Below are 21,657 nucleotides of genomic sequence, written 5' to 3' on the forward strand. Positions count from 1 at the left end.
TGGATTTGGGGAGGGCTTCATCACTTGGGTGTTCCTTCTGTATTGTTCCCCTAGGGCGGCTTTGTCCATCAATGTCTCACTGTCCCCGTATTTTCCATTGGGTAGAGGCACGCGGCAGGTCTGTCCATTCTCACCGCTACTGTTTGCATTAGCTGTGGAACCCCTGGCCATACTTCTCAGATGGGACCCTGTTTATCAGAGTATATTTATTGGCTCCCAGGAGGAGAGAGTCGCGCTTTATGCCGACGATCTCCTTCTCTTCTTAACTAAATCTTCTGCATCATTGCCCCGTGCTATGGAGCTTATAGATAATTATTCAGACCTATGCACTAACTGGGCTAAATCCTCTTATATGCTTATTGGTCATACTTCAGCGGCGGTGGGAGCTGGAATGATGTGTGGGTTGCTGGTTGTTCCGGCCTGTAAATACCTTGGCATAGTGATTCCTAGGGACCATAAGAGGTTCCTGGGCCTGAATGCATTCCCACTCCTTTCGCATTTTATTTCAGACCTGGGCTGCACTGCCCCTATCTGTTGCAGGTCGGATTAATCTGCTTAAGATGATAGTCCTGCCCAAATGTTTATATGTATTGAGCCATTCGGCCGTGCCCGTGTCTCTTCGATTGTTTGCACAAATGGACTCTTTGATGACTTCCTTTGTGTGGGGCCACTCCAGATCCAAGTTGAGATTGTCTGCTCTCCAGAGACCGAAACAGCTCGGTGGTGCATCTCTTCCCGACCTGTTTCTCTATTATTTAGCTGGTCAGATTCGCTTTGTCAAGTCTTGGCTTTCCCTGGAGCCGCTCCGAGGCCCCGAGGCTAATTTGGCTCACCACCTGGATTTGCGTATCCTGTGGCCAGTGTTGGAACACACCCAATTGTTTAGATGCAAACTTTTGCCCCTTCACACTCTGGCGGCACAGGTTTGGAAGCAGGCCCGAAAGTGTCTTCATACTCTGATACCCCTGTGGAGACCCCCCTGTGGGACAATCCTGGTTTACCTGAAATTAATGAGTTACCTGATGCCCGGTCCTGGTCATGTTATGGTGTGTACTCCTTATTAGATCTGTACGTGCAAGGAATCTTTGTTACATTTGACTCTTTGACTTCCTCACGTGAAATTCCCCGCCATCATTTCTTCCTCTTCCTTCAAATTCGGCATGCTCTCTCCTCTTTAATCCCCACCCAGCCGAGTGCTATCTCTGAATACCCACTGATTGGTGTGCTGCGCTCTCAGGGTCCGGGGGGACCTGATTTCTGCTCTTTATGAATATCTCATTCATGCGAAAGTGTCTTTGACCGAGGCCCCGGCCCTGACACGCTGGCGCACCAATATCCCAGAGCTGAAACATGAGACATTTCAAGATATTTTGGAGTCTCCTCTATACGTTTCACCCTTGGCCAATAACAAGCTGATTCAAATATTTATTTTACACCAATGTTACCTGACCCCGGTCCGTCTTCACAAGATGGGTCGTTTGCCTGGCCCGAATTGCTTCAGGTGTCCGCATCCCCGCGCGGATTTCTGGCACATGATGTGGTGCTGCCCGACTATGCAGGCCTTCTGGAGAGGGGTGGTGGATCTCCTGGCTTATGTTCTGGGTCGCCCTGTACCGTTCTCTCCAGAGGTTTGCTTATTTGGTGTGCTGGAGGAAGAGCTGTGGCAGCATCACGGCCGGATCTTTCTCCGGGTGTGTCTATTCTATTCCAGGAAGGCCATTGCCCTCCGGTGGATGGCCCCACGGTCTCCGTCGGTATCTCAATGGCGGAAACTGGTTAATTTGATCCTCCCATTTAATCAGATTATATATAAAGGTAGGGGCTGCCCTCACAAATTTACTAAGGTTTGGGGAGCGTGGTGTGCTTCCCTTGTTACCCAATACTCTGCCCCCTCACTGCGCTCGGCCTTAGCCGCCTTTATGTCTTAAGACGGGACGTCCGTTGGATGGACCCGTGGCCCAGGTGTTGGTACACCTTATGACTGCTGACACCGAGATGTCCTGCTACTGGTTGCACCTTTAAGTGTTTGGAGTGAGTTTGGACTGAGATGAGATGGCACTGTGGTAGCTCTTTGTTTGTTTGAGATTTTTTTTTGTAATTTCTTTTATGCTCTTCTGTATATGTATTCTCCTGATTTGCATTATCTCTTTTGTTATATCACCTTCAATAAAACGAGTTTTGTTGTTTTTTTTTTTTTTTAAAAAGGTGGGGGCTGTTGGATTTCTTATTGCCTATGCCATCTGTGGTTGTCATGGGCAATGTGATTTAAAGGGGTTCATGCCAATGTTTTTTTTTGCTTTAAATTTTTGTTTCTGTCCATACTAATGTTGAGGAAACAAGGTTTCAAAGTATGTAGACTTTCTTAGAGGTTCTATTGAGTTTGGAAAGTGTCCAGTGGAAAGGATGTTATAGGATTTCACATAAGTCTGCCACCCATGGGCACTCACGGTGCAGAAACAGAGGGAGCTGACTTTGATGAACCCTTGGGTTTTGGAGATGGAATTCCATCAAAGGTCTCTGCTGCTCAACCACTCTGCTCAACATATGGTATCTAGGGTTTCAGTGTGTGGTGACCTCGCACAACAGCCGGTGCTTCAGGCAGATGTAGGCATTGCTGGAGTGTATTGAGGCTAGCAGCAGCTACTCTAGACTTGCCAAAGTGGGCGCACAAGCACCGCACTTTAACCAGTAGCTCGTGTAAATTGGGGTACGTTTTTAAAAACCGTTGCACCAATAAGTTGAAAACGTGGGCCAGGCATGGACTGTATTGGAGGCTGGCAAGCTCCAGAGCTGCTACCAGGTTCCAGCCATTATCACACACGAAAAAATGCCTGGGCCCATTTGCAGTGGCGAAAACCACATTGCCGTCTCATCCAGGATGGCATCCCTCACCTCAGAGGCAGTGTGCTGTCTGTCCCCCAAGCTGATGAACTTCAGCACGACCTGCTAACGTCTCCCCACGCCAGTGTTGCACCATTTCCAGCTCGTAGCTGGGGTCAATTTAACGGTGGAGGAGGAGGAGGGTGGTGTTACAGAACTCCTGCCAGGAATATTGGGCGGGGAGACAAGGCAGGCCGCCACAGTTTGCGACCCGGTCCCAGCCTCAACTACATTCAGCCAGTGTGCCCTGATTGAGATGTAGCATCCTTGGCCGCATGCACTTGTCCACGCGTCGGTGGTCAAGTGGAACTTTGTGCAAAGCGCAGAACTTAGGGCTCTGATGTTACTGGACACACGCTGGTGCAAGGCTCAACTCACCCCAAGGGCCAAAAAAACACAGCTGGTGAATTTTGTTCAGTTCCAAAGGACTCTGTGTTTAGATTTGGCTCAGTCGCAGCTCCAGGACATGCCTTGGAAGGCAAGGTTTTCTTTAGTGGCTCCATCTCAGCAGGATGATAATGATGACGCTTTGTTAAATCTGGTGTCGGAAGGGAAAGTGGTTTCTGATCTAAAGTACTGGAGCATGTTGTTTGGACTATTAACACCTGATCAGAACCCTGTAGAGGTAATGTAGAGTCCCATTTTAGAGGACCATTACCGCTAGTAGTGGTTGCAGCCAATTCTCCACCTTTGCGGTCCTCTAAATAAAAGTTACCCCCAGGACTTGATGCCAAAATGTTATCAATTTCACAATCAAAATCAAGGTCAATGTCTGGGTCCTCAGTCCAATCCACTGCATCAATCCAACACAATGAGAGTGATGGTTCTGGAACCACCGTTTTAGGGGTTAACACTCTGCTGGTGCAAGGCTGAACTAAGCTAAAGGGCCTAAAACTCTGCTGGTAGCTCAGCTTAAGGGCCTCTAACTTAATTTGGAAGTGCTCATGTTAAGGGCCAGAAAAGTGAATTTTTGAAGGTCTTACCACATCACACACACACATCCACAATGACAGTTCAGGGTGGGTACTGTTGGATTTCCCATTGCCTATTCCATCTGTGGCTGTCATGGGCAACGTGATTTAAAGGGGTGCTTGGTAATGTTTCTTTAGCTTAAAATTTGGGTTTCTGTCCATCCAATTGGGGAGGAAAGAAGGGTTCCAGGTATTTTCCCACTTTCATAGAGGTTTTTTTGAGTTTGGAAAGTGTGTAGTTGATAGGCTGTGATGGTGGGGTAAAACTGTGACTTGGGCTTGTTAGATGCCCCCTGACATGCTTCCCCTTCTGTCCCAGTTCCATTGCAGAGGTGTTGGCATCATTTCCTGAGGTGTCATAGTGGACTTGGTGACCCTTATGAGTCGAATTGTGGGATCCCCTGAAATTAAGCATTTTTCCCCATAGACTATAATGGAGTTCGATATTCGTTCGAATCGTCGACTATTGAGCGGCTATTCGAAACGAATATCGAATATTTTACTGTTCGCTTATCTCTACTTATAAGGTTATGTTATTCAAAAATAGTAACATCTATTTTCTTCTTGTCAGATGACTGTACCAGGAGCTCAGAGGGACATCTGATGTCTACAGATTATAAAGCAGAGGATCATGGTATCACACAAGATCCAAATAAAGAACATACCGTTACCCCAGAAATACCCTCAGCCCTTCAGAAGAAAGATCTTTCTCCTAATTTATCACAGTCTGTTAAGCAAAATAAAAGATGCAGAACGGAAGTTATATATCAAAGAACTCAGACAGGAGAGAAGCCATATTCATGCCCAGAATGTGAGAAATGTTTTACCTATAAATCAGCACTCATTACACATCAAAGAAAGCACACAGGGGAGAAGCCATATTCATGCCCAGATTGTGGGAAATGTTTTGCTCGGAAATCAACTCTTGTTGTACATCAAAAGAGTCACACAGGGGAGAAGCCATTTTCATGCCCAGAATGTGGGATGTGCTTTGCTCATAAATCAAGTCTTGTTGAACATCAAAAGAGTCACACAGGTGAGAAGGTATATTCATGCCCTGAATGTGGGAAATGTTTTGCTCAGAAATCACGTCTTGTTAAACATCAGAGACGTCACACAGCAGGTAAGCCATATTCATGCCCAGAATGTGGGAAATGTTTTACCTATAAATCAGACCTTGTTATTCATGAAAGAACTCACACAGGGGAGAAGCCATATTCATGCGCAGAATGTGGGAAATGTTTTGCTAGGAAATCAATTCTTGTTGAACATCAAAAGATTCACACAGGGGAGAAGCCATATTCATGCCCAGAATGTGGGAAATGTTATACCTCTAAAGCAGAAATTTTTAGACATAAAAGAACTCACACAGGGGAGAAGCCACATTCATGCCCAGAATGTGGGATATGTTTTGCTCAGAAATATTATCTTGTTACACATCAAAAGATTCACACAGGGGAGAAGCCACATTCATGCTCAGAATGTGGGAAATGTTTTATCACTAAATCAGAACTTGTTACGCATCAAAGAACTCACACAGGTGCGAAGCCATATTTATGCCCAAAATGTGGGAAATGTTTTGCACAGAATTCACAACTTCTTAAACATCAAAACATTCATACAGGAGACAAGCCATATTCATGCTCAGAATGTGGTAAATGTTTTGCTAATAAATCATATCTTGCTGTACATCAAAAGATTCACACAGGTGAAAAGCCATATTCATGTCCAGAATGTGGGATGTGTTTTTCTCTTAAATCATATCTTGTTAGACATCAGAGACTTCACACAGGAGAGAAACCTTTGTGATGAACCGACCCTCAATTATGATTTTCAGCCATGTATGTAAATATCTATGTATTGTATCAGTATGATGAACAGCCCAGCAATTATGAATTGTCAGGGCCTATCTCGTATATAACTGCTATTTGCCATGTCAATTCACCATCTTAAATTATTCTGTAGCAGGATGTAGGGACAAGTGTCAAATGGCCAAGTCTAATCAACTGTTGGCTTTGATCACTCTGGTGTTAGTTTCTGGCCAACGCCGTTAGCATACCTATGCAAGCTTGTTATCCCCGCAGGGGGCTTTCGAGTGGCACAAGGGCTGCAAATGAACCTTATCAAACTATTTGGAGCCAGCACATCTTCAAACAATTATGGTTTTATGATGATATTGCCCCAGTAGAATATGTTATCACAATAAATTCCTCAAGTGAGCAGTGCAAAGGCTCATGTTTTAAGCTCAAAAAGTATGCCTGGGGGCCAAGGGAGTGTCAAGACACTGAAATCCTCTACCCAAAGGGGATTGGGGCGTCATCCTTGATGTCTATGTGACGGGGACCTCACTGTGAACCCCGTCATGCCCCAGGCTTGACAATATGTTCACCTTATAAGGAATTATGACCATTTATAGTTATTTGGTTTCAAAGATGGAGGGCGGGTGCATAGCCCTGATGACATCACTCCAGGGAGGAGACCAGGAGAGATAAATGGTCTCACCTGTGGTGGAAGGTCTCTCTTGCTTCTGATCTGCTATCCTGGACACCATGTAAGCAGACGTGCACTGTGGCTGGTCCCTCACCCCTTGAGGGGGGATGGGAAGGTAAAAAAAGAACTGGAGACCATGTGCTTACGGACTGATGGAACTCTCATGGACTCTGGTGAGCTATGATGGACTGATCAACTGGTATGGACTAAAAACTCTCTCTAAGGGGCCACACGGTGGCTCAGTGGTTAGCACTGCAGCCTTGCAGCGCTGGAGTATCCCGCCAAGGGCAATAAAACATCTGCAAGGAGTTTGTATGTTCTCCCCGTGTTTGCATGGATTTCCATCCCATATTCCAAAGACATACTGATAGGGAAAAATGTACATTGTGAGCTCTATATGGGGCTCACAATCTACATTTAAAAAAAACAAAAAACTCTATTGTTATATTTTATGGTGGGGCTGTATGTCCCACTACCATGGATACTATCGGACTGTAATCTCTTGCCTTATGGATACCATGTGCTAGGATGGACATACCATGTGCTGTGGACTGTTCTATGATGGGGAAGCCAAATCCCCAACAATTTGTGGACTACCTAAGGACTATAAGCAACTGTGTTCTGGATTTCATGAGCGGAAATTCCAGAGACCCAGCCGGGTATATTTCTGTTTCTAACCTTTTATTCTTTTTATCTTATTTTACAGTACCATGCCTTTCTGTAACTGTATAAGCTTGTAATCCGCTAGCATATATCTCTATGTATGTTAGTTGTATAGTGTCGACCCTCTTGGGTTAATAAAGATAAAAACTTTATAAAGCACAGTCTTATTCATGCCTAGAATGTGAGAAATCTTTTATCTCTAAACCCAACCTTTTTAACCCCTTAGCACTCAGTAATAGTACGTCGCTGCAAGTAGCATGTTAGTGCTCAGCTAAGTACTATTATTGAACTGTAATGGCGGGGGCACAGAAGCTGTGCCCGCGCCGTTACTCCCATCACCCAGCTGCGTTACACAGCCGAGAGCTAGGACAAGCTGCCCCGCTAAATTGCCGGTTGGAGCTCCAATCGGCAGTTTTAACCCTTTCGATGTCACGTACACATGTCCACGACATCAAAAGAGTTGCGGTGTGTGTGGACCCCCTGGGCACCCCCCACGGCGAGATCGAGGGGTGCCCTGATGAATTTTATGCAGCCTGGGGTCTGGCTAGTGATCCCAGGCTGCTAGGACCCCCTCATACCTGGTTGATCCTGCCGTGCTGCAGGAAGTAAATCTATGGATCTGCATATATTCACTTCTTCTATAGTCTGCAATACACGTGTATTGCAGACTATAGTACTGGACCAGTAATCAGAGTATTGCTGGCCCAAGTATACTTATAGAACAAATTATATATATATATATATATATATATATATATATATATATATATATATATCAAATGAGTTATGTAAAAAAAAAGCACCTAAAAATTAATAAAAACAATGCATATTTGGTATCACCGCGTCCATAACAACCTGCACAATAAAACTAAAACATTATTTCACCTATATCGCAAATGTCGAGAAAAAAAAACGGAAAAAAAACCCCACCGGAAATAATAATTTTTTGCCATCTCACATTAGAAAATATGCTAAGTGATCAAAAAGTTGTATATACACCAAAACAGTACCAATAAAAAGCACAGGTTGTCCCGAAAAAAAAAAGCCCTCAACTAACTCTGTCAACCAAAAAATAAAAATGTTACACATCTCAGAAGATGGCGATGCAAAAAACATTGATTTATGTCCCCAAATGGGTTTTTGTTCTGCAAAATTACTAACGCATAAAAAAACCCTATAAATAATGTATCGCCATAACCGTACCGACCCGGAGAATATAGGTAACATGTTACTTATGCTGTACGCATGTGGAAAAAACATTTTAAAAGGTAAAATGCAATGCCAGAATTGATTGATTTTGATTTTTTTATCCACCAAAAAAAGTTAATAAAAAATAGTCAATAAGTTAAAGGCACCCAAAAATGGTGTCATTACAAAATGCATCATATCCTGGAAAAATACAAGCAGTCATAAGTCACCACAAAAATAAAAAAAATATATCTTGAATAATGTGAAGACAAAAAAAAAACAAATCGCCCAATGCGTCAGGAGGGGAATATATAAGCGGTGCGACCGTATATCAGGGTACAGACCTGTTTTGCAGCTTACAAGAGAAAATACAATAGAAGTGACCAGGGCCGGCTCCAGGTTTTTATGGGCCCTTGGGCGACAGAGCCTCAGTGGGCCCCCTTGTAAAGGAGGTTGGGGAGTCGAGACACTGTGCGTTGCAGATGAAGCGAGTGACGTCATGCAGGAGTGTGGCGTCACCAACACCATACCTCCCAATCTTTTAAAGAGTAGAAAGAGGGGTAAAATGTGCGGCGCGCTCTGCGCGCCGCTGCAAATTTAGCTCCACCCACTTTTGTTGATTCCACCCATTCTCATTCATTTATCATGTGCTCCCACACAGTATAATCCTCCTACAGTCACCTGTAAATTATATGCCCCCCCTCCATCTCTCCCCCAGTTTCATATACACCCTTCCTCTGCCCCCAGTTTCATGTCCCCCCTCCATCTCTGTCCCCAGTTTCATCACGTTCTCCCCCTTCATCTGCCCACAGTTTCATGTCCCCCGTCTCTGCCCCAGTGTCATGCCGTTCTCCCCCTCCCCTTCATTTGCCCCTTCAGTTTCATTGGGCCCCCTCCATCTCTGTCCCCAGTTCCATGCCGTTCTCTCCCCACCCCCTTCATCTGCCCCAGTGTCACGCTGTTCTCCCCCCCTCCATCTGCCCCAGTGTCATGCTGTTCCCCCCTCCCCTTCATTTGCCCCCCAGTTTCTTTGGAACCCTTCATCTCTGTCCCCAGTGTCATGCCGTTCCCCCCCCTTCATTTGCCCCCCAGTTTCATGGGCCCCCTTCATTATGTTTCACCTTAATATGTAATAAAAAACAAACACTTACACTCACCTTCTATCACTCACCTTCCATCGTTCCCCCGACGCTCCTCTCTCTCTCCCTCCAATCACATACGCGATGCAGGAGCTGTGACCTTAGCTCCTGCTTAGCTCCGGCCCGGCTTGCGTGTGTAGGCGTGATGCGATGACGTCATCGCGCCTACACACGCAAGCCGGGGCCGGAGCTTTAAAGCAGGAGCTGATCTCACAGCTCCTGCATCGCGTATGTATTTCAGCTCATCGGCGGACGGACGCCGATGAGCTGAAATTGTGACAGGCAAGTGCCGGGGGGCCCCCAGAGGCTCTGTGGGTCCCGGCACTTGCCCGACCATGCCGTGCGCTGACGCCAGCCCTGGAAGTGACCCCCCCCCCCCCCAATCATAGGAGCTACTGGGACATAGTAGGGAATTTAGTGTTCCCAATGTACTCCGCACAACTTATATATTACCTCTTCACCATCCGCTTTGCATTCACTTCTGGGATACTAATACTCACTACACCCCCTGATAAATTCTTTGAGGGGTGCAGTTTCCAAAATGGGGTACTTGTAGGGGTTTCCCACTATTGTGGTACTTCTAAGGCTCTGTAAATGCAACATGGTGTCTAAAAACTATCCTAATGAAATTGCTGCCGAAATCCCTAAAGAAGTCACACAGGAGAGAAGCGGGTGTAAGTGGATTTTCAACCTGAAGTCATTGAGCCGTCTACGTATTAACATAGAACTTACATCCACTGTTTTGTTTTGTTTTTTAAGTCAAATTATTTATTTAAACTTTATTTCATTTAGATCTCTGATTAAGGCCGATCTGTAATTTGTTTGCTATTACATAATGGACGGAGGTTATTTTTGTCTGGGATACCTATAATGGCAACTCGATTACATTCAGCTGTTGCTTCTTGGGACTGACTTTCCAATTATATATATCCTATTAATATTATAAATGTGAAATATTTGTGAGTTTGTGGGTTTGTGACTTTGGATGTTCGGATGTTTGGCGGTCAATCACGCAAAACCCGCTCCACCGATTTGGCTGAAATTTTCCACAAACATAGTTAATGCATACGATTGCGCAATAGGCTACTTTTGAACACAATAACCCACATACGTTTTCCACACGAACCCCACAAAAAACAAACTGACATCACCATCTCTGCAATCTCACACACTTTGGTCCATAGCAAGCCCCTAAACTTCACATTACCCCCTACAGCCTAACCCCACCCACTCAAATTCACATATACTTTCCCACTTTCACCCTCACCTTCACCATCCTGCAGGAGCCTTCCTCTGTCACTCTCCGGACCAGCCATGTTTGCCGACCCCCACCGCTTGGAGGATCCGCGGCACCGCCCACCACACTACTCCACTAGCTTCACAGGAGCATGCGCACTTTGCACACATAAACAACGTGTTACTAGCACACCATCATTTTGCACCTCCGCCTTAGGCCGCAGCACACAAAATCCTTCTTCCAGCCTGCAACAGTACCCGACGCCGCTATCACCTCCCTGCTGTTTCCTCTGCACGATCCATCCACCAGCTCGACACTGGTAAGTTCACGTAAACCATAGCCCTTCCCTTACACAGTTGCGCATACACTGTGCTACCCTCGTCATGTTTCCAGTTCCTGCCAACTTTGCGTCCTCCACCGCCTTCTCTTACCTGTCCTGCGGCTCCTGTCTGTCCCTCGCTGCACGGAGGCATCCTCCTGCTCATCTCTGCCGCCTACACTGGGCTAGGCTGCCGCCGCAAAGGTTCCTATAGCAGCCGCTAGCTCTCCCACGCATCCCACATAGCTCAGTGTGTCCAGGCTGCTGCAGGCTATGCTATGTAGCCTGCAATAGCACTGGCACGATTATGCAATACATAGCAATACATTACGATTTCAATGCATTGCATTGTTCAGGACACCCCCTGATGGTGTACAACGGTATTGTTTTGAAAGCTGCTGGATGCAGCCTGCAAACCTCATTAGCATTAAAATAAAAAAACAATACTGTGAAACACACACATTACCTATCCCCGCCTCTGAAATCCCCCACTCTACTAACTGAACTAAACATTACGCCTGCATACACTCACACTATTAGGCAATGCATTGCTATACATTACTATTGCAATGCATTGCATTATTCAGCACACCCCCTGCTCTCCTTCACACCCACTAAACGCCCATGTATTTGCTGAAAATACACACCTACAAATACACGTGTAAGGGTCCATTCACACGGCGTAACGCGGCGCTCATTTGGTGTTTATTTTTACGGCGAGCACCGCGTTACGGGAGCGTTTGCGCCGCGCTATCTATGGTGCACGTTTACGGTCATGCGTACGCGGCGTTAACGCCGTGTAAACCTGATCGTAAAATTTCACCCGTGACTCAATTTACCCACTTCTACAATCACCGCAGACGAAGTCGCGGGTAGCAGCTAGTATATATATATATATATATATATATATATATATATATATAAATTTTTTTTTTTTTTTTTTTTTAAATTGGGAAATCATGTATACTGATCCAAGGGAATAATATGCACCCATAGGTCCTCCTCTCAGGTATCATATAATATCCCCCTATGCTCATATAATGCTCCCCCATGTCTGCTCTTGCTCACACGTTTTCTCCTCTCCTTCTCAGTGACTTCCTGTTTCTATAACACCGCACTATCCTGTGCAATGCAGAACATCTCTACCCTCACAAGAGTCTGATCACATAGTCCTGATGTTACCAGAGGTCGCTCTCACTCACTATTTTGCACTTATTCTGTCCCCTACACAGTATAATGTGCCCATTTGTAGCCCTCATACACTACACTTCCTTGTGGCCCCCCACACTATTATGTCCTCCTTGTGGCCCCCACAATGTATAATACAACCTCTGTATTATGAAGTTGGGACATTGTGTGAAGTATAAATAAATACAGAATACGATGATTTACAATCCTTTACAACCTATATTCAATAGAATACACTACAAAGATAACTTATTGACTGTTCAAACGAATAAACTTTGTTTTTTGTAAATATATTCGCATTTTGAATTTGATGCATGCATCATGTCCCAAAAAATCTGAGACAGAGGCAACAGTAGCCGGGGCATGTTTACCGCTGTGTTACATCACCTTTCTTTAAACAACTCTCAATAAGTGTTTGGGAACTGAGGACACAAATTGTTGGAGCTTTGTAGATGGAATTCTTTCCCATTCTTGCTTGATGCACAATTTCATTTGCTCAACAGTGCAGGGTCTCCATTGTTGTATCTTGTGTTTCATAGTGCTTCACACATTTTGAATGAAGGATAGGTCTGGACCGCAGGCAGGTCAGTCTAGTACCCGCACTCTTTTACTACGAAGCCACGCTGTTGTGACACCTGCAGAATTTGGCTTGGCATTATCTTGCTGAAATAAGCAGGGTCCTCTCTGAAATAGACGTTGCTTGGATGGCAGTATATGTAGCTCCAAAAAGTGTAAATGCCATTCGGCATTAATGGTGTCTTCACAAATGTATAAATTACTAATGCCATGGGCACTAACATCCCCCAATACTATCAGAGATGTATGGAGACTTTTCCGCCTTGCATCAGTCTATCTCAGATGAGTTCAGGCCCAGAGAAGCCATCGGCATTTCTGGGTGTTATTAATATACGGCTTTCGCTTTGCTTGGTAGAGCTTTAACTTGCACTTGTAGATGTAGCAACAAACTGTGTTCTCTGACAATGGTTTTCTGAAGTGTTCCTGATGCTATGTCACGAACTGAACTCACTGGGTCTTGAACCCATGACTTCCTGACTATGTTCTACGGCCTTAACCATTGCACTATTTGGAAACCTGTTTTGTTCTGTGCTTTACCTTGTCTGGTCTCTTCTGTTGGAGTAATTGGTTTATTAAGATCACCTGTTCTGTGGCCAGTCACAGTTTAGCCCGTCCTATATGAACTCACAGCTCACTCCATCCTGTGCCTGATTATTCTGGCTGTCTGCTTCCTGTTGCCCTGAACCTCACCACTGCCTTGCTGCTCTTGTGTACCGAACTTTGCTAACGCCTGACTACGATTGATCTGCTCCTACCGTGTACCGAACCTTGCTAACGCCTGACTACGATTGATCTGCTCCTCCTGTGTACCAAACCTTGCTAACGCCTGACTACGATTGATCTGCTCCTACCGTGTACCGAACCCTGCTAACGTCTGACCACGGTTTCTTCTACTTCTGAGGTACTTATCCTTCATTTATTACTATTTAAGTACTGTACCATTTGCCCCACCAATTGGACTCCAAATCTGATAACTAGCAGATGCTATGTAACGTGCTATGTAACATGTTACATGCTATGTAACGGTAATATCTGTTACAGAATGATGTCGGTTTTTAATGCAGTGCCACCTGAGGAATCGATGGTCTTGGGCATTGAATGTTGGTTTTCGCTCTTGCCGCTGACTTGTAGAGATTTGTCCACATTCTCTGAATCTTTTGATTATATTACGGACTGTAAGATGATGAAATCCCTAAATTCCTTGAAATTCTATGTTGAGTAACTTTGCTCTTAAACTGTTGGACTATTTGCTCGTGCAATTGGTCATAAAGTTGTGAACCTCATCCCATCCTTGCTTGTGAATGACTGAGCCTTTCGGGAGGTTCCTTTTATACCCAATCATGACACTTGTTTACAAATAATCTGTTCACCTCTGGAATAATCCAAACTGGAGTTGTTTGAGCATTCCCAGTCTTTTGTCACTCCTTTCCCAGCTTTTTTGGAAAAAGTTTCAGGCATCAAAATTAAAATGAGTGAATATTTGCAAAAATACAATAAAGTTTATTAATTTGAACACTAATTATCTTGTATTTATAAACTCAACATACGGGTCCGTTCCAGACCCGAGCTCATAAGTCGATCTGCTCGTATCTCGAATGGAGTTTTCCCATAGAAAATAATGTAAATAAATCTAATTGCTTCCAGCCCTCTAAAAAGTCCCTAAATTAGCCAAAATGCGGAAAATAGACTTGTTTTTAATTAAATGTACACGGTACAGTACAGTACTGTAATCTTACATTGGCGACAGAGAAGTGCGGCTAATGGAGTGCGGCTGAGGAGGAAGGAGTGATGGGGAGGAGGGGTGAGCGAGGGGGAGGAAGGGCGAGCGAGGAGGAGAAAGGACGAGTTGACTGCACAGGACTAAGGGAGCGTTCACACTAGCATCGGTGTCCGACAGCTAGTGTCCGATGCTAATGTCCACGCAAAATCTTGCGCGGACATTAGCATCGGACACTAGCTGTGTCCGTTACATTTTGCATTGATTTAAATGGACATCGGGTGCGTTCTTTTACTGTCCGTGGGAGTCTTTAAGTGTCCGTTCACAAAGATATCCAATTTTTCAAGTGGACGGCAAAATCCTACATGTAGGACATCTTTGTGAAAGGACACTTAACTAGTTAAGGACCGGGCCCAAAAATATGTTAAAGACCAGGCCTTTTTTTTCAAAACTGACATGTTTTGACATTTTAACTGGCAATAACTTTGAGACGCTTTAACTTACACAAGTGATTCTGAGATTGTTTTTTCGTAACACATTGTACTTCATGTCAGTAGTATATTTTGGTCAGTATGTTGTCTTTGATTATTAAAAAATATGAAATTTGGCGAAAATTTGGGAAAAACAATGCAGTTTTCAAACTTTGAAATTGCAAGTCTTTCAAATAGAAAGTCATACCACTCAAATGTTTTCATAAATATAATTAACCATGTCTTTCATTTATGTAGCAATCAAATTTTAATCACGCTTTAATTTTTTTCAGATATTATAAGGCTTACAAATCAAGCAGTAATTTTCTAAATTTTCAAGAATATTTCCAAAACACATTTTTCAAGGGACCAGTTCAGTTCAGAAGGGAACTTGAAAGGCCTCTGTAATAAAACCCCCCATAAGTCACCCCATTCTAAAAACTGCATTCCTGAAAGAATCCAAAACAGCAGGTAGAAAGTTTTTTTAACCCTTTCAGCATTTCACAGCAATTAAAACAAAATGGAGGTCAAATTTACATTTTTCAATTTCTATCACTAATATATTCATTTAGCCCTAGAATTTACACATTTACTAAGGGTTAAAAGAGGAAATGCACCCCACATTTAGTTGCACAATTTCTTCCGAACACAACAATACCCCATAAGTGCTTTTACCCTAATGTACAGGCACACGGTCGCTCTCAGAACAGATGGAGCGCTAATTGGATTTTGTAGGCCAGATTTTGATAAAATAGTTTGCAGGCACCATGTCCCATTTGCAAAGCTCCCAAGGTGCCAAAATAGTGGAAACCCCCAAAATGTGACCCCATTTTGGAAACTAGACCCTTCAAGGAATTTATCAAGGGGTATAGTGAACACTTTGACCCTACAGGTGTCTCACAGATTTTTTTACCATTGAGATGTGAAAATGAAAAATTACTTTTTTCGTAATAAAATTTTACTGTAGCCCCAAATTTTTCATCTTTACAAGGGGTTAAAGGAGAAACTACACCCCATATTTTGTTACACAATTTCTCCCGAACACGACAATACCTCATATGTGCTGGTGCCTTAATATACGGGCACACAGTCGCTCTCAGAACGGATGAAGCGCTAATTGGATTTTGTAGGCCAGATTTTGCTAGAATACTTTTCAGGCACCATGTCCCATTTGCAGAGCTCCCAAGGTGCCAAAACAGTGGAAACCCCAAAATGTGACCCCATTTTGGAAACTAGACCCTTCAAGGAATTTATCAAGGGGTATAGTGAGCACTGGCCTGAATTGGCCCAGCAAATTGGAAAACAACATTTTTTGCTATAAAATGTTGCTTTAACCCCAAATTTTGCATTTCCACAAGGGGTTAAAGGAGAAATTGCACCCCACATTTTGTTACCCAATTTCTCCCGAACGTAACAATACCCCATATGTGCTGGTAATCTAATGTACGAACGGATGGAGCGCTAATTGGATTTTGTAGGCCAGATTTTGCTAGAATAGTTTGCAGGCATTCAGTAAGTGCTTTAGCGTCGTCTTAGAATATCCAGATTTTTTGTGAAATGTTGAAAAAGATGCAAAAAAATGTAATTAGTATTTTTGTTCCCCAATGTATTCATCTAGGAGTATAATTTAGGAAATTTAGAGTTTATAACAATAGGAATTTGCAGGTTTATGCAAAAGATGGGGCTTGGTGGCAATCACAAAATTAGAAGTGGAATATACAAGAAGAGCTCTAATAATGAAGAACAGTGTGGTATCTCTCATAACAAGGGACAATACACAGGCCTGGTTGTGAGGGGCATGAGGGACAATGGTAACGGGTATCTCTGCGTCGCCCATTTTTGGTGCAGACACAGCATTTTTTTTGCACGGTAGCTCGTGTTGTTGTGGAGGGAAGTAGACTAATAAAATGCCTTTCAGTTAGTCGTTTGACATCTTCAGACTGGGGGTTCTCTATGGGGTTCTGAGGGTCAAAAAGGAGGTTGTGAATTATTTGCTCCTGGAAATCCAAGTATTTGTCGGTGCCTCCCTTCTTTTTATAAAGTAGAAAGGCATTTTGGATTCCAATTTGAATGAGGTAAATGGCCACTTTTTTGTACCAGGTTTTTGTTTTTCTTTTTACTAAATAGGGCTGTAAGATCTAATCACTTAAATCCACCCCCCCCCCATGTGTTTGTTATACTCGGACACACTTATCGGCTTATGTTTGTCTGCTGTTGCCCCTCTTTTCCTCACTGCCACTGTTCCTATGGAATATATTGTGCTCAACACATAGACATCTCTCCGATCTCTGTATTTCACCGCCATCAACTCTTCACAAGCATAAGAACAGGACTCCCCCTTTTGTATGCCCTTCCCCACTAGCTCGGCTTTTGCACATGGTTCCACATGCTCCTGTGTTTGCACAATGCAAGTGTCTAAATAGGGCCACACTTGAATAAAAGTTGTCACAATACAAGTGGTTCCCTTTGTGTAGCAGGGGCTGCATTATCTCCACCACTATTTTACTGCTGATGGGAAAATTTAGGGGGCATCCTGGGGAATTAATTTTTTTTATCTCATCCTTCATAGATTCTGAAGGCGGCGGTGTATCCGGAACTGCTTTCGCAAAGCTTATATAGCTTTATGCCATATCTTGCCCGTTTGGAAGGGAGATATTGGTGAAAGCTCAGTCTGCCGTGAAAACTAAGGAGGGATTCGTCCACACTGACGTTTTGCTCTGGGGTGTAATGTTGTAAAAAGGAGTGGTTCAAATAATTTATGAGGGGTCTTAGTTTGAATAACCAATCACGGTTTGGATCATCACTTGGGGGGGCCTGTGAATTGTCACTGAAGTGAAGGAACCTCATTATTAGCTGATAGCGAAGCCTGGACATGACTGCCGAATATATTGGGGTTGACTGTGTGGGACTTTTTGACCAATATGACCTGATTGAGGGCTTTTTTACAATACCCATATTTAGAGTGAGGCCCCAAAATTTTTTCATTTCAGCCAGATCTGTGGGTGTCCAATCTTTGGCATGGGCAGATGAAGGTTTCTGTCTTATATACTGGGTGGCATATAAATTAGCTTGAAGGACAATTTCATTGAGGAGGTTGTCGCTTATAAATAAACTAGAGTAGTTCATGTGGGTAAATTGGGAATCATCCACTGTTATGCCAGGAGATGCAGTAAATGGGTGGACTCTAGGGGCAAAAGATGGAGCAGGTGCCCACTGGAGGGAACGCACATCAACTAGTGGGAAAGTGTCACTGTCTGCTGCCGCACTGCTAGTTCCTGCACCTTCACCATCTGAAGGGTCAATGTCATCAGAGAGAACGTCCCCTGAAGACAAATCTGAAGTGACACTTATATTGTCATTGTCTACAAATGTTTCAGTGTCAGACGCATCTGATGCATCTGACCAAAGAATGGCGTAACCCTCCTCACTGGTATAAAACCTCCTCACCATAATGTCACTGATTGCCAGGGGGGGGGGGGAGGGGGCGCGATCTCCTCCGAAATGGTACCTACAGACCGGACGTATTTCGACAACAGTCCGCTCTTTAGGTACCAGAACATGAGGCCGTAAATTTACGTACGGCGGTCCTCATGTGGTTAAGGACACCCACGGACAGTAAAAGAACGCACCCGGTGTCCATTTAAATCAATACAAAATGTAACGGACACAGCTAGTGTCCGATGCTAATGTCTGTGCAAGATTTAGGACTTTAGCTGTCGGACACCGACGGTAGTGTGAATGTTCCCTTAGGCTACGTAAACAACACTTTCTTAAACTACTGTATGTCAACAAAACAAAACAACAGTTGCATACTGTAGTTAAATGACTATAAAATTGTAAAAATATTGTACGTACACTTTCTTTAACTTTCTTTAACATCCGAGCAAGTTCAATAACACGAGTTCCTTTCTCGTATAAATTAATCATCTCCTGCTTCATTTTTTTTTTTTTTTTTTTTTTTTAAATGTAGATTGTGAGCCCCACATAGAGCTCACAATGTACATTTTTTCCTATCAGTATGTCTTTTTTTGGAATATGGGATGGAAATCCATGCAAACACGGGGAGAACATACAAACTCCTTGCAGATGGTTTTTTGCCCATGGCGGGATTTGAACACCAGGACCCCAGCGCTGCAAGGCTGCAGTGCTAACCACTGAGCCACCGTGTGGCCCCTCATTTCTATGTATATCATCCTCTTCTTCTTGTCAGTGGACTTTCCACTTGCGATTACTTTCTTGGGACCCATGATGCACAAGAAAATGGCCGACATGACCGAATGCAAGGGGATTTTAGGTCAGAGAGTCGACGCGCAAGCTCGGCTCGTATCCCGAATTTGAGCTTGTGTGCGGAACAGAAATTTCATTCACGTCGAGGCTCGTAACTTGGATTACTCGTATGTGGAGCAGCTCGTATGTTGAGGTTCCACTGTATTAAGCTGTCCTGCCTAGCCAGTAGTGTAACATCAGAGCGGATTTTTAGTATAGTGAAGGCCATAGCTACTCCAATTAGAACTCACCTGTCCACCCAAAATTTATAGATTCACCTTTGAGAAGATGAATCAGATGGATATCAACCAGGAATTCCACCCAGCAATGCCTGATGCAGCAGATTAAATGATCCATGCTGCCTCACCACACTCACTGTATGGCCTCATAAGGGTACTGCAACGTCACAGGGCCTGCTCCCAGGCCATGCCAACTAAGGTTTATGTCTGATGAACTCGCCGACTCTTGGCTGGAGGTGTCTGATGTGACTTGGGATGAAGTGGACGAACGAGTCAACCAGTTTACAACTGTTCGGTTGCTGGTCAAGACTGCTACTTGACACTGTGTAACATCTGTGCCTGTTCAGGTCACTGCGCCACCTTCTGCTCGCATGTGGCGATGCAGGAGGCGTGTGTAGTTTAGTTCCTTGCTTAGAGTTTTTGGTTGCACTGTGTGAACACGGCTCTAGTTCTTAAATTGAATTTGTACCACACCCATCTTCTGCCCTTGTTTGCCTCTGTCCATGAAGTTGTTAAATTTGGTCTTGCCCTGTGACTGACAGCTTGCATTCCTGTCAGGTCCAGGGCGGGTTCATCCTCACTTATTTAGTCTTGGCTCACATTCACACTGGTGCCTGTTATTGCCTCGTGCTTGCTGGCGTTTTCTCTTGCTATTTTGTTACTTGTATTCTTAATCCTGACCTTGGCTTTTCCTATTGACTATTCTTTTGGACTCCGATTTGGGACTGCATTGCTCGACTGTTACCGAACCCCGGCTAGCTGACTTCTCTTTGTTGCTGTTTGTCTTGTCTGCGTTGTGTGTGTCACATATATAGGAAGGGATCGTCTCAAAGTACCCTTATCATTTTATTGATTTGAATCCTCCTAACTACTTTTTACTGACTTACTGAAGCACAAAATTGGTTTTGTAATCTCACTGAGCTTTGAACTTCATAGCCAGGTGTATCCAATCATGAGAAAAGGTATTTAAGGTGGCCAATTGCAAGTTGTTCTCCTATTTGAATCTCCTCTGAAGAGTGGCATCATGGGCTACTCAAAACAACTCTCAAATGATCTGAAAACAAAGAATGTTCAATATAGGTCGGATACAAAAAGTTGTCTGAGATTTAACCTGTCAGTTTCCACTGTGAGGAACATAGTAAGGAAATGGAAGACCACAGGGACAGTTCTTGTTAAGCCCAGAAGTGGCAGGTCAAGAAAAATATCAGAAAGGCAGAGAAGAAGAATGGTGAGAACAGTCAAGGACAATCCACAGACCACCTCCAAAGAGCTGCAGCATCATCTTGCTGCAGATGGTGTCATTGTGCATCGGTCAACAATACAGCGCACTTTGCACAAGGAGAAGCTGTATGGGAGAGTGATGAGAAAGGAGCTGTTTCTGCAAGCATGCCAGAAACAGAGTCGCCTGAGATATGCAAAAGCATATTTGGACAAGCCAACTTCATTTTGGAAGAAGGTCCTGTAGTAACACGGTAGCTCAGTGGTTAGCACTGCAGCCTTGCAGCGCTGGAGTCCTGGGTTCAAATCCTGCCAGGAACAACATCTGCAAGGAGTTTGTATGTTCTCCCCGTGTTTACATGGATTTCGCCTCATACTACAAGGACAATACAAAAAAAAAAATAAATAAATGAAGGCCCCTGACCTAGTGAAGTAAATTGGAGGCCTCATTATTTACAGAATTATTTTGTAACAAATGGAAAGTAACTATTAAAATACCTCATAATTATATAGCGAAATAAGATTTCATATATATCACCATGTAGACACCTGTTTTACATGAGACTCCTGCTATCAGATCAACACATCTCACTCCTGAAAGATGTACTACTCCGAATCCATCCACACTGTTTCCCACATCCTCCGACCGAAAACCACATGACTGTTTAGCAGACACAGTGGAAAGAGCGAGCAGACTTTCCTGATGCAGCTCCCAAAGTAAGTAGCTATACATAGTCAGGGACATGTAAGAGAGTGGCTTCAGGGGGGGCCACATTACAAAAGAGTATTATGTCTGACCCCAAGGGAAATATATACTACCTAGTAATCCTTTTACATACGCTATCATCTTGAGTCATGGGTAAAGCCGCATCTCAAGAGAAGGGATGCTAGGTATTATATCTAAGGTGTTTGCAGCGTATGGGTCTAGGTATTATATAAGGTGTTCGGAGTGTACAGGTCTAGGTATTATATCTATGGTGCTCACAGTGTACGGGTCTAGGTATTATATCTATGGTGCTCACAGTGTACAGGTCTAGGTATTATATCTATGGTGCTCACAGTGTACGGGTCTAGGTATTATATATAAGGTGTTCGG

At 43.9% G+C, this 21,657-nt stretch overlaps 2 protein-coding genes across 2 annotated transcripts in view; one reads left to right on the forward strand and one right to left on the reverse strand.

The window, feature by feature from the left end:
• LOC142190613 (gastrula zinc finger protein XlCGF66.1-like) overlaps positions 1-21,657 on the reverse strand; it is a 410,056-nt gene that overhangs the window by 85,299 nt on the left and 303,100 nt on the right. The gene's annotated exons all lie outside the window — the stretch shown is intronic.
• LOC142189887 (uncharacterized) overlaps positions 1-21,657 on the forward strand; it is a 167,275-nt gene that overhangs the window by 49,745 nt on the left and 95,873 nt on the right. Inside the window, exons 8-9 of the mRNA XM_075262258.1 lie at positions 2,991-2,995; positions 4,668-4,887. Coding sequence (XP_075118359.1) covers positions 2,991-2,995; positions 4,668-4,887 — 225 coding nt within the window. The remainder of the gene's footprint in view (positions 1-2,990; positions 2,996-4,667; positions 4,888-21,657) is intronic.

Source organism: Leptodactylus fuscus, chromosome 1 (genome assembly GCF_031893055.1).
Source record: "Leptodactylus fuscus isolate aLepFus1 chromosome 1, aLepFus1.hap2, whole genome shotgun sequence".
NCBI lineage: Eukaryota > Metazoa > Chordata > Amphibia > Anura > Leptodactylidae > Leptodactylus > Leptodactylus fuscus.